Source organism: Carcharodon carcharias, chromosome 4, assembly GCF_017639515.1.
Source record: "Carcharodon carcharias isolate sCarCar2 chromosome 4, sCarCar2.pri, whole genome shotgun sequence".
Lineage (NCBI taxonomy): Eukaryota > Metazoa > Chordata > Chondrichthyes > Lamniformes > Lamnidae > Carcharodon > Carcharodon carcharias.
Window position 1 is genome coordinate 163589739 of NC_054470.1, and position 17475 is coordinate 163607213.

The 17475-nt window shown below is 41.5% G+C and overlaps 1 protein-coding gene across 1 annotated transcript in view; it reads left to right on the forward strand.

The window, feature by feature from the left end:
- The window catches only part of LOC121276804 (cardiomyopathy-associated protein 5-like), a 90020-nt gene that overhangs the window by 53523 nt on the left and 19022 nt on the right, over positions 1 to 17475 (forward strand). Inside the window, exons 7-9 of the mRNA XM_041185348.1 lie at positions 397 to 528; positions 4488 to 4637; positions 6414 to 6561. Coding sequence (XP_041041282.1) covers positions 397 to 528; positions 4488 to 4637; positions 6414 to 6561 — 430 coding nt within the window. The remainder of the gene's footprint in view (positions 1 to 396; positions 529 to 4487; positions 4638 to 6413; positions 6562 to 17475) is intronic.

Sequence of the window (17475 nt, forward strand, 5' to 3'; positions counted from 1 at the left end):
ATGCATCTCCAAAGCTGAGAGCTTTGGCATGACAATTAGTCTTTTTTTTAATATCGCATAAAACTCTAGCAGCAGTGCGATGTTGCATCCTTTTCAAGGACTTTTTCAGGGCTCAGTTCAAGTCTTAGGAAAGTTCTTAAATGAGATGAAAACAGTGGCCGACAAATGCTGGTAAACACTGCTTGAGTTTCTCCATTTTGCAGTTGCTTTTTATAGACTGTTGTTCATCATGCATTTACATCATCGCAGTTCACACATTCCATTCTGAAGTGCAAGTGAAAGGAAAATAACTTTAACCCATTAATGCCAGCAACATTTAAGAAAGTGATTGCTTTTTGTTGTCATATAAAATGTTTGAATTTTTTCACAGCGTATTTTAAAAACATTTTCTTTCAGTTCCACAGTCTCCAACAATTGTTCCTCAGGAGCCCAACACTGCAACAAGCACAACAATAACCATCTACTGGACTGTTGGGGAGGAAGATGTTATTGATTATTTCCAGGTGTACTGTATGGATGAATCGGAGGGCAACAGAGAACAAAGTGGTAAAGTCTTAACATCAAAAAGTCTCCATTATTGGATATGTTTTACTTCAAGCTATTATTGATTTGCAAAAATGTAGTAAACAGTAACTATTAAACAATTGTCATAATTTCATTATTAGTACATTCCTTTATTTGATAAAAAAAGAAACTCAAACTATTTCAGTTCATTTGCTTCATTTAAGTTAGTTCCAGTAATTATCCATTTCACCTAATCACAATCTCAGAAATAAAAAACTGAATGTAAAGGAAGATTTCCTCTGGCTATTGTGTGTTAGTGATATGATAAACATAATGGAAAGGTTTCCTATGTTTGCTGTTCTAATTAAATCATAAGTGTTCCAATGGAATGTTTTTATGGTCCTGCTTGAAATGGCAATGAGAGGAATCACTCCAATTTTACTCCTCTGGTGTCTTTAAGATATAATAAGAAACAGATAGCAAAGCGTTTAACAATTGAACTGATCAATTTTTCTAAGTTTAATCTTTGGAAATAAATGTTACCCCGAACAATTTAAACTGTGTGAAAGGAGTTAGTACATTTGAAGTCTTCCCTCTTCCAGTTCTTTTGGTTATGCCTTTACTTGTCCTGATTCTCTGAAAAAATTCCTGACTCGTCCATTTCATCCATACCTGCTCTCAAGAAGAGTCTCACACAAACATTAATTTATCTTTTTCTATCAAATGTTGATTGCCCTGCTATAGATTTGTGGAAGTTTTTATTCACAACACACATGGTTTTCTTTTTCCTTTTATTATTACAAATAGGTTTACAATGTAGTAATTGGATATATAGATGAGAATTATTTCTAGTCATCTACTGGTCCAAAAATTGTTTTTGAACATTTATCTTGTATTCTTACTCTTGCTATCTCTGTCTGAAAAAGCAACTATCCCAGGTGTGTAAATTGTCACTTGATATTTCAATAGGTTTCTGTTTGAGTTTCTCCCCTGTGGCAACCAGATTACATGGGCCTATCCCTCACCATCCCCATCTCCAGAATGTTCTGTTTCACCTTAAATTAAAGGAGACATTTTAAAACATAACAATCTTGTAAAGTTCAGCATTCATAACAATATGGTGTAATTAATTGCTGGTATAATACAAATTTGATACACATTCTACATGTGAGTTTAGTACACCATTTATATCTCCATCCCTTTCCCTGGCAACAGTCTGAGACTAAACCTTTGTGACTTTTGGTATAATACTTAAACCTAAGATGATCTTCCAACCACTATGTCCAAGTCATCACTAAGACTGCCTATTTCCACCTTCATAACATTGTCCAACTCTGCCCCAGCCTAATCTCATCTGATGCTGAACCCCTTTGTTACCTCTAGCCTTGACTATTCCAAAACACTCCCGGCTGGCCTCCCACATTCTACTAAGCTTGAGGTCATCTAAAACTCTGCCGTCTGTATTCTAATTCACATCAAGTTCTGGTCACCTATCGCCCATGTGGTTGCTGATCTACATTGGCCCCTGGTTAAGCAATGCTTCGATTTTAAAATTCTCATCCTTGTTTTCGATTCCCTCTATGGCCTTGCCCCTCCTTATCTCTATAATCCCCTCCATTCTCACAAACCTCCCAGCTATCTGCGCTGGTCTAATTCTGGCCTCATTAATATCCCCAATTTTAATTGCTCCACCATTGGTGGCAGTTCCTTCAGCTGCCAAGGCCCTTAACCAAGGGAATTCCCTCCCTCCGCCCCTCTACCTCTCTCTCTTCCTTTTAAGATGCTTCTTAAAACCTATATCTTCAATCAAGCTTTTGGTCATTTACTGTGAAATCTCTTATGTGGTTCAGGGTCAAATTTGGTTTTATAACGCTCCTGTGAAGTGCCTTGGATATTTCATTACTTTAAAGGTGCTATAGAAAAACTTGTTATTATATGTTGGCAAAGGGTACAAGCCAGCAATCAAAATCTCTTTTTGGTCTAAGCTTCTCAGTTATGCTTTTGGATCTTTTCTAATTTTCTTTGATTATATTGGTTCTCAAAAGTGAGCCCCCAATTTTACAAGCCTTTGTGACTCTGCCTTAAGATATAGGTGAACTTTAATTAACATGACTGGGAAATAAGCATCAAACAGTTTATCACCATTATCTATTGGTAAGATCTTAGTAAGATCTCATTCCTCTCTTCAAAAGTAATGTGGAACCAGATCAGGTCTGGTGTTACGTTTAAAATATCAAGCAAATTTGCTTTGCAAAATACAAGCAGTCCAGTAAGAAAGAGCCAGATAATTATTTATAAGGAGGAGAGAATTGTTTCCTAATTCCTTGAATGGTTTAAGTAACAAAAGTCGCAACTCTGGGCCAGGACTTCCAAGGAGTGGCAATCACAGTCAGATTGCCACTCTGCTCCTATTTACTTACACTGGAATGCCCAATTTTCCGACTCGGGCTGGATGAGAATAGTGCAATGCCATGGGTTCTCGAGGCCTTCAGTCAAGTGCAGGAGAGTCAGGGGGAAGGAAGTCACACCCCCATTTTTTACAGCACTAGCTGCCATAAAGAAGGTAGGTCTAAAGGCTCCAGCTACTTTGAGAAGCCAGGTGTAGGTAAGTGTGTAAGTTCGGTAAGTGTGTAAGTTAAGTGGGTAGAATTTGGTGGAGGAGTTGTTGGGGGGGTGGTCAGTGGGAAGGGGGATCAGGTGGTCAGTGGAAGGGAGTCATCAATGTGGGAGGGGAGCGCGGTCTGATCAGTGGGAGGGAGTCAGGTGTTCAGTAGGGGGCGTGGTCGGGTGGTCAGTGGGAGGAGGTCCAGGTAGTCATGTAGGGGAGGGTTCAGTTTATCAGTGAGGGGTATTCTGGTGCTTGTTGGGGCATAGCTGTGGGGATTGAGAGGTCGCGTGGGTAGTTGGAGGGTCCAGTGGGGAGTCAGGGATGTCACTAGTATAGTTACCCATGAGTTAGAAGTGGTTTTAATTCTTCTAACCTTTCCTGGATAACTATTCTGGTAGTACAGTCAGAACCATCCAAAATCTGTGATTTAAATTGGAGTATCAGATGTTTCCCAGTCCACGGTCCTTAGCACATCTTTTGGGTACCTTCTGGGCCCCGGATATTGGGGCTAAGAGCAAAGCTAAACTGTTGTAACTAGCTTTAATATTGGTGTTTCTTTTCCTTGAGTATCTTATCACTGTGGGAGCTATATTACCCTTTCATTAGCCAAAGGCTAGCTGGTAGCACACTTACTTCTGACTCAGAAGGTTATGGGTTCAAATCCCACTCCAGGGTTTGAGCACCAAAGTCAAGTGCAGGACAAATGCTGTATTGTCTGAGGTGCCTTCTTTCAGATGTGACATTAAACAGTCTGCCCTGTCAGGTAGAGATCCCATGGTACTATTTCAAAAAAGCTCAGGTGAGTTATCACTGGAGTCCTGACTGATATTTATCCCTCGATGAACATCACAAAAACAGATAATCTGGATTGCTGTCTGTGGGAACTTGCTGTTCACAAGTTGGCTGCCATACATTACAGTGACTACACTTCAAAAGTACTTAATTGGCTGTTAAGTGCTTTGAGACGTCCAATTGTATAAATGCAAGTCTTTTTTTTAAATTAATTATATTGTTTCTTGGAACTTCAATTTGATCTTTTTCTCTCTTTTTGGAATTTCAAACTGACCAGTTGCACTTCCAGGGTGACACTCCCAAGGCTGCCTCGCCTATATTCATGTTTCCCCCAAAAGAAAGATTGTTAAGCAATCAAAGTCTGAAAATAAAGTAGTATCGATGAGTGGATTAATCTCTAAAACTTGAATGCCACCTTTTCTTTTGAACCTGCTTGAGTGAGTCCCTTGTAAACTTGTGTAGCAGAGCTGAAGAATTATAAATTACAACAGAAACCTGGGCAATGACTTAGAGTGTATACAATGTTCAATATGGAGCCACCTTACAGAACACCTGACCCTAACTGATCATGCTTTTTTTAAAGGAGGTGTGGCTGATGAATACAAGATGGCAGTGAAAGAAAGTTACTGTACGTTAGACAATTTGGAACCAAACAGGTGTTATCTGGTCTGGGTGATGGCAGTGAACTTTGCAGGGTGCAGTTTGCCCAGTGAGAAAGTCATCGTTCAGACTGGTAAGTCCATCCCAGTAATCAAGTAGAAAAAGGAATATCTAGCATGTAACATCATTACAGTGATAATTTGCTAAATATTACATTTTTCCAGAAATTCCATAGAAATGGCTTCAGTTCCCTCCTTCCAGATTCAGCAAGCTTAGGTGATGAGTATCTTATCCAATCTGTGCAGAGTACGAGAATTGCCTTTAGGTTAAGGCCAGGGCGTCCAGTCTGGGTGACTATTCAATGACCTTTACTGTGCGTGTGGACATTGGGTCAGAAGAAATTGGGTTCATATTCAGGTTTTGAGGCCCTCTTTGCCTGCCTGATCACAGCAATGGCTGGAGGCCACCCTGTGGAGAGATTCACCTGTACAACAGTTGCCTGGCTGCTAAGGGTGTTTTTTTTATTTAAAAGTTTAAAAAGTTGGAGAGAGGATGCCTCAAGGTGCAGGCGCCCTCTCTCAACTTTGCCTGAACTGCAGGCTTCATCCTTTTGAGCTTTGAGAGCCCAGCTGTTGTACTTAATTTGATCCTTCCCTCCGACTGCTAGTTGACCAATTCTGACACAATCACTGCTGGGTGAGTGTTTTACCCACAGTGGAGAGTTGTGACCCCCTCCCGTTTGACCCCAATGTTGAGGTCCCAACCCAAAATCCTGAGAAAGGGTCATATAGACTCGAAACGTTAACTCTGTTCCTCTCTCCACAGATGCTGCTAGACCTGCTGAATTTTCCAGCATTTTCTGTTTTTGTTCCAAAATCCTGCCCCATGTCTGTGGATGATCTTGCCAGACTATCTGGTTTAAAATATACCTTTTTGTCAGGCTACAGTTGGATGTTTAACATTAAACTGGAGACTGTTGCCTACATGCTCTAGAAGATTCCGAGCCATTTAAACAAGGTCATTTTTCATTTTATTTGTTTTTTCATTTGTTACTCACCTCCCCCAACACACCCACACACTTTCAAACGAGAGCAATGGTTCAGGCTGGAGATCCCTTCCTGCTTCTCATTAGCATTACTCTCTAAAAGGGGAAACATGTAGCAGGCCAAGACTGGTTTTGTTTCCTGCATCATAAGTAAGAATATTCTCACATGTTTCACTGCAGTAGAACTTCTAACCTTGTTTCATCTGTGAGGGGCAGCCTCAGGCCATGAGCATTTATACCTAAATCCATAACCATAGAGTACATTGTCCAAATGATATTCACCCATTAGAAATCATGCAAAGATCATTGTCCCTCTTACCTGTGAGCTGCATTTTGAAAAGCTTCAAACAGCATTGATCACAGAAGGGGTTTTGTTGCTTTTCTATCCTATTTTTTGTTCCCCAGTTTTTGCCCCTTCTCTTGTGAAGGTTACTCAAATATGCTGGTCGTCCACAGGCATTTCATCCAAGTGTTCACCCTTCATGTGGGAAAGTCAATCCTGGCCACAGCTTGCTTGTTGCATATATACATTCCTTTAGGGAATGGTGAGGTGCCAGAACCCTGGTTTATTTTCCTCCTCCAGCGATCCTAAATTAGACATCTGGGTAAATTTAACTTTGACTTCCACCATTGGCATTGTGCATTGGCTGTCACCGAGCTCAATTGAAAGGAAATAGAGGACAGAGTGGATAACATCGGGTTTCTTTAATGTGAAGAGGTTTTCTCAGGCTGCCAATGGTGGAAATTCCATGCTGGCCTGTATATCTTGAAGGAGCATAGATATTCTTTGAAGAATTAAAAAAATTGTTCACCACGTTAGCCGCAGACAATATCTGATCCAATTTCCATTTGCCTTTCCTATAGTGCCATCAGCCCCCATCATTAAGGCTGAGGAATGCACTGTGTGCTGGGACAGTGTCACTATCCGCTGGACTTCGGCAGATCTTGAAGCCGTTGAATACTTTATCCTCGAGTTCCACAGACAAAGTGATTTTAAAAAGCCAACTTTCAGGTCAGTCTGCTTCCTGTTGTGAAGATTTCAGGTTTTATTGAACAGCCATTTTATAAAAAGCAGATGCTTGGATCTTATAATGAATGGAAATTAGAATGGTTGCAGCACAGGAGGAGGCCATTCGGCTTGTCCTGTCTGAGCTAGCTCTCTGCAACAACAATGTGCTAGTGCCTCTCCCCCACCTCTCTTCCCCCACCCCCCCCCCAACCCCATCAATAGCCTGGCAAATTTTTCCAATTCAGGTAATGATCCAGTTCTCTTCTGAAAACCACAATTGAATCTGCCTCCATCATACTCTTGGGCTATGCACACATATGCCTCTTGCATGGTTGCCTTTGATGGCAAAAGTACCAACAAAGCAAATGTGTAACATAACAACGACACCAGCTACAGGTTGACACCTTTCTTGAGGTATTATTTCACTGGGTGCCTGTGACAGAAACTGGGCCAGTGGTAAAAATAAATGACCCCCACCAGAAATATCCTTGGTTTAAATGTGAAAAGGTTGCCTGCTTGCACCATGCTGGTCTAAAGCAGTCTGCCAGCACTGAGGATGGTCTTAGTCAATCTCACCGAACATGTGCCCTATGTCCCTCACTCAGCAGCCCACCTTTCAATCTTCTCATCAAGTTTGAATCTTCCATTCCCCTATTTATTTAAGCCTCTTTCTCATCTTCTGGTACACACATTATCTTGTGCCGCCACGCTCCTTTTTCCTTCATCTTGCAGACCCTGCCCTCTAGACCTCTCTCTATCTCTTTCCTTCTCTCTCTTTCTCTCTTCTTTCTCTCTCTTTTTCTCTCCCCGCCTTTTTCTCTCCCTGCCTTTTTCTCTCCCCCCTTTTTCTCTCCCCCCTTTTTCTCCCCCCCTTTTCTCCCCCCTTTTCCTCCCCTTTCCCTCTGTCTCTCATTTCTCTCTCTTTCTATCACACCTTTTCTCTCTATCTCTTTTTTCTAACTTTGTTCTCTCTTTCTTGCTGCCTTTTTCTCAAACTTTCACTCTTTTTTCTACCTGTTTCTATCTCTCTCTTTATCCCTCTTTTCTCTCCCTCCTCTTTCTCACCCTCTCTCTTTTTCATTCTCTTTCTCTATCTCTTTCTCTCTCTCTTTTCTCTCCTCTTTCCTCTCTTTTCTCTGTTTTTCTCTCCCTCTTTCTCTCTCTCTCTTCCGCTATCTCTTTTCTCTCTCTCCCCTTCTCACTCTATCTTTCAATCTCGTTTCTTTTTTCTCTTTTACCCTCAATTTCTCTCTTTCTTTCTATCTCTCATTCTATCTCTTTCTATCTCATTCTCTTTATATCTCTTTTTCTCTTTCTTTCTCTCTTTTTTCTATCTTTTTGCTCTTTCTCACTGTCTTTTTCTCTCCCTCTTTCACTCCTTCTCTCATTCTTTTTTCTATCTGTTTCTATCTCTCTTTCTCTATCTCTCTTTTCTCTCTCTCCCTCTTCCCCTCTCTCTTTTTCTCTCTCTTTTCTCTCTCTTTTTATCTCTCTCCTCTCCTTCTTTCTCTCTCTCTTCCTATCTCCCTCTCTTTTTATCTCTCTCTCTTCCTCGATTTGTCTTTTTTCTCTCTCTATCACTTACTTATTTTTTCTCTCTTTCTCTTTCTCTTTCTCTCTCTTTCCATCTCTCTCTTTCTATCCCTCTCTCTTTCTCTCTCTCTTTCTTTCTATATCTCTCTTTTTCTCTCCCTCTTTATATTTCTCTCCCTTTCTATGTCTCTTTTTCTCTCATTCTTTCTCTTTTTTCTATCTTTGTTCTCTCTTTCTGTCCTCTCTCCTCTCTTTTCCATCCTCTCTATTCTCTCTCTTTTCCTCTCCTCTTCCTCTTTCTCTCACTCTTCCTATCTCTCTCTTTCGCACTCTCCTGTTTCTTTTTTCTCTTTCTCTTTTTCTCTCACTCTTTTTCTCTCTCTCTTTCTATCTCTTTGTTCTATCTTTCTCTCTTTCTTGCTGTCTTTTTCTCTCCCTCTTTCACTCTTTATCTCTTTTTTCTATCTGTTTCTATCTCTCCCTTTCTCTATCTCTCTTTTGTCTCTCTCTTTCTCTCCCTCTCTCTCTCTTTCTCTCCCTCTTTCTCTCTCTCACTCGCTTTCTCTCCCTCCCTCTCTCCCTTTCCCTCTCTCTTTCGCTCTCTTTTTCTCTCCCTCTCCTTCTACCTCTCACTCTTTCTATCTCTCTCCCTCTCTATCTCCCTCTCTGTCTCCCTCTCTATCTCCCTCTCTATCTCTCTTTTTCTCTTTTGTTCTCTTTTTCTCTTTTATCTCCCTCTCTTGAGGTCTTTTTCTCTCTCTCTTTCACTCTTTCTCTCACTCTTTTTGCTTTCTGTTTCAATCTATCTCTTTCTCGATCTCTTTTCTCTCCCTCCTTCTTCCACTCTCTCTTTTTCTCTCTCTGTTTCTCTCACTTTCTCTCTCTCTCTCTTTCTCTATCTCTCTCTCTCTTTTTTTTTCTCCCTTTTCTCTCTTTTCTCCCGCTCTTTCCGCTCTCTTCGCCCTCTTTTTTTCTCTGTCTCTTTTCTCTCTCTCTTTCCCCCTCTCTCCCTTTTGTCTCTCTCTTTCTCTCTCTTTTCTCTCCCCTCTTTCTTCTCTCTTCTCTCCCCTCCTTTCTCTTCTCTCTTTTCTTTCCCTCTCTCCTTGCTCTCTTTCTTTCTCACTCTTTCTATTTCTCTTTCTATCTTTTCTCTCCCCTATTCTCAACCCCTTTTCATTCCCCCCTTTTCTCTCTCTCCTCTCCCTCTTTCTCTCTCTCCTCTCCCTCTTTCTTGCTCTCCTCTCCCTCTTTCCTACCTCTCTGTCTTTGTCTATTGTCTTTATTTTTCTCTCCCCCATCTCTCTCTTTCTTTCCATATCTCTCCCTCTTTCTATCGCTCACTCTTTCTATCTCCCTCTCTTTTTCTCTCTTTCTTTCTCTCTTTTTTCTATCTTTGTTTTCTCTTTCTCACTGTCTTTTTCTCTTCCGCTTTCACTGTTTCTCACTCTTTTTTTCTATCTGTTTCTATCTCTCCCATTGTCTCCCTCCCTCTTCACCTCCCTCTCATTCTCCCTCTCTCTTCCCTCCCCCTCTCTTCCCTCCCCCTCTCTTTCTCCATCTCTTCCCTCCTCCCTTGTCTCTCTCGTTCACTCGCTTTCTCTCTATTGTCTTCTCTGTTTTGCTCACTATCCTTTTCTCTCCCTCTTTCACTCTTTCTCTCACTCACTCTTTTTTCTCTCTTTCTCTCCCTCTCTCGCTTTCTTTCTCTCTTTTTTCTACCTTTCTCTCTTTCTCGCTGTCTTTTTCTCTCCCTGCTTCACTCTTTATCTCTTTTTTTCTCTGTTTCTACCTATCCCTTTATCTCTCTTTTGTCTCTCTCTCTTTCTCTCCCTCTCTCCATCTCTTTCTCTCCCTCTCTCTCTCACTCTATTTCTCCCCCTCTCTCTTCCCCCTCTCTTTTTCTCTCCCTCTGTTTCTACCTCTCACTCTTTCTCTCTCTTCCTATCTCCCTCTATTTTTATCTCTCTTCAACAATTTGTCTTTTTTCTCTCTATCTCTTACTTTTTTTCTCTCCTCTCTCTTTTTCTCTCTTTCTATCTCTCTCTTTCTATCCCTGCCTCTTTCTCTCTCTTTCTTTCTATATCTCTTTTTCTCTCCCTCTTTCTATTTCTCTCCCTTTCTATGTCTCTTTTCCTCTCGTTCTATCTCTTGTTTCTATCTTTGTTCTCTCTTTCCCTCCTCTCTCCCCTCTCCTCTTGCTTCTCTCCTCTCTTTTCGTCTCTCTCCTCTCCCTTTTTCTCTCTCTCTTCCTATATCTCTCTCTTTCGCTCTCTCTTGTTTCTTTTTTCTCTTTCTCTTTCTCTCCCTCTCAATCTTTCTCTCTCTCTTTCGATCTCTTTTTCTCTCTTTCTATCTTTCTCGCTGTCTTTTTCTCTCCCTCTTTCACTCTTTATCTCTTTTTTCTATCTGTTTCTATCTCTCCCTTTCTCTATCTCTCTTTTGTCTCTCTCTCGCTTTCTCTCCCTCTCTTTCTCTCTCCCTCTCTCTCTTTCTCTCTCCCTCCCTCTCTCTCTTTCTTTTTCTCTACCTCTCTTTCTATCTCTCTCCCTTTCTATCTCCCTTTCTATCTCCCTTTCTATCTCCCTTTCTATCTCATTCTCTATCTCTTTTTTCTCTCTTTCTTTCTCTTTTTATCTCCCTCTCTTGCTGTCTTTTTCCTCCCTCTTTCACTCTTTCTCTCACTCTTTTTGCTATCTGTTTCTATATCTCTCTCTATCTCTCTTTTCTCTCCCTCCGTCTTCTGCTCTCTTTTTCTCTCTCTATTTCTCTCGCTTTCTCTTTCTCTATCTCTCTTTCCCTCTCTCTCTTTCTCTCCCTCTCTGTTTTCTCTTTCTCTCTTTTGTCTCTCTCTTTTTGCTCTCTTTTCCCTCTTTTTACACTCTCTCTTTTCTCTCCCCTCTTTTCTCTTCTTTCTTTTCTTTCTCCCTTTTCTCTCTCCCTTCTCTCTCTCCCTATTTCTTTCTCACTCTCTCTTTCTAACTCTCTCACTAACTTTTCTCTCCCCCTTTTCATTCCCCCTTTTCTCTCTCTCCTCTCCCTCTTTCTCTCTCTCTGCTCTTTCCTATCTCTCTGATCTCCTCTATTTGTCTTTTTGTCTCTCTCTCTATCTCTCTCTTTCTTTCTATATCTCTCCTTCTATCTCCCTCTCTTTTTCTCTCTTTCTTTCTCTCTTTTTTCTATATTTGTTCTCTCTTTCTCACTGTCTTTTTCTCTCCCACTTTCACTCTTTCTCTCACTCTTTTTCCTATCTGTTTCTATCTCTCCCATTGTCTCCCTTCCTCTTCACCTCCCTGTCTTTCTCCCTGTCTTTCTCCCTCCTATCTTCCCTCCTCTCTTCCCTCCTCTCTCTTTCTCCCTCTCTCTTTCTCCCTCTCTTCCCTCCTCTCTCATCTCTCTCATTCACTCGCTCGTTCACTCACTCTTTCACTCTTTTCCTCTTTTTCTCTCTTGTTTTCTCTCTTTTTCTCACTGTCCTTTTCTCTCCCTCTTTCACTCTTTCTCTCGCTCACTTTTTTCTCTCTTTCTCTCCCTCTCTCTTTTTACAATCTATGTTCTCTTTCGCTGTCTTTTTCTCTCCCTCTTTCACTGTTTCTCACTCTTTTTTCTATCTGTTTCTATCCCTCCTTTTATCTATCCCTTTTGTCTCTCCCTCCCTCTTCACCTTTCTCTCTTTCTCTCTGTTTCTCTCTCTTTCTCCCTCTCTTTCTTTCTATTGCTCTCTCTCTCTTTCTCTCTCTCTCTCTCTCTATATATATATATATATATATATATATATCTCTTTCTATCTATCTCTCTTTTTCTCCCTTTCATTCTCTCTTTTAAAATCGTCGTTCTCTTTCTCACTGCCTTTTTCTCTCACTCTATTTTCTATCTGTTTCTATCTTTCGATCTCTCTTTTTTTCTCTCCCTCCCCTTCCCCTCTCTTTTTCACTCTCTTTTTCTCTCTGTTTCTCTCACTTTCTCTCTCCCCCTCTCTCTCTCTTTCCCTCTCACTTTTCTTTCTCTCTTTCGCTCCTCTCTCTTCCCTCCTCTCTCTTCCCTCCTCTCTTTTCCCTCCTCTCTTTTCCCTCCTCTCTTTTCACTCCTCTCTTTTCACTCTTTTATTTTCCTCTCTGTCTTCCTCTCTTTCTCTTCCTCTCTCTTTCTCTTCCTATCTCTCTCTCTCTCTCTTCTCTCCCACTTTTCTCCCTCTCTTTCCTCTCCTCTCTTTCCATCTCTTTCTCTTCCTATCTCTTTCTCTTCCTATCTCTTTCTCTTCCTCTCTCTTTCTCTTCCTTTCTCTCCTCTCTTTTCTCTCCTCTCTTTCTTCTCCTCTCTTTCCTCTCCTCTCTTTCCTCTCCTCTCTTTCCTCTCCTCTCTTTCTTCTTTTCCTCGCCTCTTTTCTTCTCTTTCTCTTCCTCTCTCTTTCTCTTCCTATCTCTCTCTCTTCCCATCTCTCTCTCTTCCTATCTCTCTCTCTTCCTATCTCTCTCTCTCTTCTCCCTCTCTTCCCTCTCTATTCTCTCCCCTCTGTTCTCTCCTCTCTTTTCCTCTCCCTCTTCCTCTCTTTCTCTCTCTATCTCTTGCCCTTTCTATTTCTCTCTGCTTCTTTTCTCTGTCTCCTTTTCTCTCCCTGTCTCACACTTTTTCTTTTCCTATCACTCTCTCTTTCTATCTCTCTCTCCCTTTCTATCTTTCTTTCTATCTCTTTTTTAAATCTTATTTCTCTCTTTTCTATCCTTTTTCGCTTTCTCGCTGTCTTTTTCTCTCCCTCTTTCACACTTTCTCTCACACTTGTTTCTAGCTGTTTCTATCTCTCTCTATATTTCTCTTTTCTCTCCCTCCCTCTTTCCCTCTCTCTGTTTCTCTCTCTCTCTCTCTGTTTCTCGCTCTCTCTCTTTTCTCTCCTCTCTTTTTCTCTCCTCTCTTTTTCTCTCTCTCCTCTCCCTCTTTCTCTCTCTCTTCCTATCTCTCTCTCTTTCTATTTCTCACTTCCTCTATTTCTCTTTTTTCTCTCTCTCTATCTCATTTCTTTTCTCTTTTTTTCTTTCCCTCTCTTCCTTTCTATCTCTCTCGCTTTCTATCTCTTTCTTTTTTCTATCTTTGTTCTCTCTTTCTCGCTGAATTTTCTCTCCCTCTTTTACTCTTTCTCTCACACTTTTTTGTCTGTTTCTATCTCTCCCTTTGTCTCTCTTTTCTCTCCCTTCCTCTTCTCCTCTCACTTTCTCTTTCTCTCTCTCTCTTCTCTCCTCTCTTCTCTCTCTTCTCTCCCCTCTTTTTGCTCCTCTGTTTTTGATCCTCTCTTTTCCTGTCTCTCTTCTCCCACTTTTTCTCTCTCTCTCCTCTTATCTTTCTTTTTCTATCTCTCTCTCTTCCTTTATTTTTCTTTTTCTCTCTCTCATTTGTTCTCTTCCTTTTTCTCTATCTCTCTCTCCCTTTCTCACTTTCTATCTCTTTATCACTTTTTTTCTATCCTTGTTCTCTTTTTCTTGCTGTATTTTTCTCTCCCTCTTTTACTCTTTCACACTTTTTTGTCTGTTTCTATCTCTCCCTTTCTCTATCTCTCTTTTTTCTTCCTCCCTCTTCCCCTCTCTCTTTTTCTCTCACTTTCTCTTTCTCTCTCTTTTCTCTCCTCTCTTTTCTCTCTTCTCTCCTTTCTTTTTGCTCCTCTCTTTTCCTGTCTCTCCTCTCCCTCTTTTTCTATCTCTCTCTCTCTCCCTATCTCTTTCTATCTCTCTCTTCCTCTTCTCTCTTTTTCTGTCTCTAGTTTTTTCTTTTCCTATCTCTCTCTCTTTTTATCTCTCTCTCTCTCTTTCTCTCTCTCTTTCTCTCTCTTTCTCTCTCTTTCACTCTCTCTGTTTCACTCTCTCTCTTGCTCTTTCATTCTCTTTCTTTAGCTCTCCTTTCTCTCTTTCACTCTCGCTCTCTTTCTCTTTCTCTCTTGTTTTCTCTTTCACTCTTTTTTTCTCCCTTTCACTTTCTCTCACTTTTAAAAATCTGTTTTTATCTCTCTCTTCTGTCTTTTTCTCTTTTTCTCTCTCCCTCTTTCTCTATCTCTTTCTTTCTCTCTCTCTCTCTCTTTTCTCTTTTTCTCTCTCCTCTCTTTTCTCCCTTCTCTTTCTTTCTCTCCTCTCTCACTCTCTCTTTCTTTGGCTCTTCTTTCACTCTTTTCCTCTTTCTCACTCTCTTGTTTTCTCTTTTACTCACTATCTTTTTCTCTCCCTTTCATTCTTTCTCTTGCTCATTTTTTTTGCTCCCCTTCTCTCCCTCTTTCTCCCTCTCTCTTTCTCTCTTGTTCTCTCATGCTCTATCTCTTCTCTCTTTCTCACTTCTCCTTTCTCTTCTCTCCTCTCTCTCTTCTCTTCTCTCTCCTTCTCTCCTCTCTCTTTCACTCTCTCTTTCTCCCCCCTTCTCACTGTCTTTCACTTGCTCTTCTTTCTCTCTCGCACTCTCTCTCTCTCCCCCCTGTCTTTCGCTCTCTTTTTTCATTTCTCTTTCTCTCTCTCTCTTTCTCTCCCTCTCTCTTTCTCTCTCTCTCCTTTCTTGCTTTCTCATTCCTTCTCTCATTCTCTCTCTCTCATTCTTTCTCTTTTTTCTCTTTTCATTTCTCTCTTTTGTTCTTTCTCCCATTCTCTCATTCTTACTCTTGTTCTTTCTCCCACTCTCTCATTCTTTCTTTTGCTCTTTCTCCCTCTCTCTCATTCTTCCTCTCACTCTTCCTCCCTCCCTCTCATTCTTTATCTTCCTCGCTCTCTCGTTCTCTCTCTTTCACACACTCTTTCACTCTCTTCTTTTTCTTTTCCTCTTTCTTTCTCTTTTTCTCTCTATTTCTCATTGTCTTTTTCTCTCCCTCTTTCACTCACTCACTCTTTTTTCTCTCTTTCTCTCCCTCTCTCTTGTTCTCTCACTCTCTATCTCTTCTCCTCTCTTTCTTTCTTTCTCTCTCCTTTCTTTGCCTCTATCTCTTTCTCTCTCTATCACTTCTTTCTTTTTTCTCTCCTTTCTCTCTTTCTATCCCTCTGTCTCCCTTTATAGCTCTCTTTTTTCTATCCTTTATCTCTCTTTCTCGCTGCCTTTTTCTCTCTCTCTTTCACTCTTTCTCTCATTCTTTTTTCTAGCTGTTTCTATCTCTCTCTCTCTCTTTTCTCTCCCTCTCTTTTTCCCCTCGCTCTTTTTCTCTGTTTCTCTCTCTCTTTCTCCCTCTCTTTCTTTCTCTTTTCTCCTTCTCTTTCTTTCTCTTTTCTCCCCTTCTGTTCTCTCCTCTCTTTTCGATCCTCTCTTTTCTCTTTCTCTCTTTCTCTCTCTCTTTCACTTGCTTCTTTCTCTCTTTTCCTCTCTTTCTTTCTCTTTCTCTCTCTCTTGTTTTTTCTCTTTTTCTCACTGTCTTTTTCTCTCCCTCTTTCACTCTTTTTCTCGCTCACTCTTTTTTCTCTCTTTCTCTTTCTCTCTTTCTCTTGTCCCCTTGCTGTCTTTCTTTCTCCTCTTCTCTCTTTCTCTCCTTTTTTCACCTCACTCTTTTTTCTCTCTCTCCCTTTTTCTCTCTATTGCTCTTTTTCCTCTTTCTTTCTTTCTTTCTCTCTTTCTATCTCTTTCTCCCTTTCTATATCTCTCCCCCTCTTTCTTTCTCTCCCTCTTTCACTCATTCTCTCACTTTTTTTAACTTCTTTCTATCTCTCTCTGTCTCTATCCCTTTTCTGTCCCTCCCCATCTCTTTTTCCACTTGTTATTCTCTCTTTCTCTCTCTGCTTCTCTCACTCTCTCTCTTTCTCTCTCTTTTCTCTCTCACCTCTCCTCCTCTCTCCCTCTCTCTTCTCTCCTCTCCTTTCTCTCTCTCTCTCTTTAGCTCTTCTTTCTCTCTCTTCCTCTCTTTCTTTCTCTCTCTCCCTTGTTTTCTTTTTCACACTATCTTTTTCTCTCCCTCTTTCACTCTTTCTCTTGCTCAGTCCTTTTGCTCTCTTTCTCTCCCTCTCTCTTTCTCTCTTCTCCTTCTCGCTTTCTCCTTCTCCCACTTTTTCTATGTCTCTTTTTCATTCTCTATCTTTCTCTCTCTCTCTCTTTATCTTTCTTCTTTCTCTCGCTCTCATGCATGTGCTCTCTCCCTCTGTCTTTCACTCTCTCTTTTTTCCTTTCTCTTTTTCTCACCTCTCTCTTTCTTACCTCTCCTTTCTCTCCTTTCTCTCTCTTTCCTTTCTCTCTCTCTCCTTTCCTTTCTTTTTCTCTCTCTTTCCTCTTTTTTCTCTCTCTCTCCTTTTTCTCTCCCTCTTTTCTCTTTTTTCTCTCTTTTCTCTTTTTCTTTGTTTCTCTCTCTCTTTCTTTCTCTTGTTCCTTCTCCCTCTCTCTTTCTTTCTCTTGTTCTTTCTCCTTCTCTCATTCTTTCTCTTGTTCTTCCTCTCTCTTATTCTTTATCTTTTTCTCTCACTCATTCACTCACTCACTTCTCACTCACTCACTCACCTGCTCTCTCTCTCTCTCTCTCTTGTTCTCTCTCTCTCTCATTCTTTCTCTTACTTTGCGCCAAATATTCACTTCCGAGTTGGGACCGCAGAGTCTGGAGAATTCTTAACCCTGCAAAGTGAACTCGGGAGAACTCCCGAAAGGTCAGGTTTTGGTTCTGGTGGAACGGGGGTGGTGGCGGAACGAGGGTGGTGGTGGAACTGGGGTGATGGCGGGGTGCGGTGCCCGGAGTCAGGCCTGCTGCTCCTGGAAAGCGTTCAGAGACAGCCCCAGGGTCCCGAAGCTAGCTGTTAAGGCCCGCCACTGTGATCTGGGTCTTTGGCTGGGATTTTCCAGCCTCCCACCCTCTGCCAGGATCTTCCAGTCCTGGCGAAAATCAATGGACTTTTGGCTGGCCGGCTGAGGGTCCCACCACGCTGGGGCTGGAAAATCCCTGCCATTGTCCCAGTTACAAAAAAAAAAAGTAGTAAAACCAAAAACAGCCCTGAAGCCTCACCCCTCACACCCCTTCACCCCCACACACTCTCCCATGCCACATCCAAACCAACACATGCCCCCACACTCCCCCGTGGCCCCTCATATCCTCCATGCCAACCTATGTGCCTCATACCTGCCAGGCCAACTTGGTGCCAACCTATGCCCCATCCCACTCCACATTTTGCACTTACACCCTCCGTGCCAACTGCCCAGTGTTCACCATGGGCAGACATCAGGAACCATGCTGAGATGAAATTAAATAAAGTATTAAGGGGAGACTTTTCTGTGCCCACCAGCGTTGGGCGTCATAGCGGGTGTGAGCAGACAGTATGGCGGGAAAGCCAAATATTGGGGTCACGCCATTGTGAAGCCAGTTTGCAACCACCCGCCCATCAGTGGCGGGTTGTGTTTGCTGCTGCCAGATGTCAGGAACATCATTGTAATACATCTGCATATCGTTTATAAGCCCAGCTC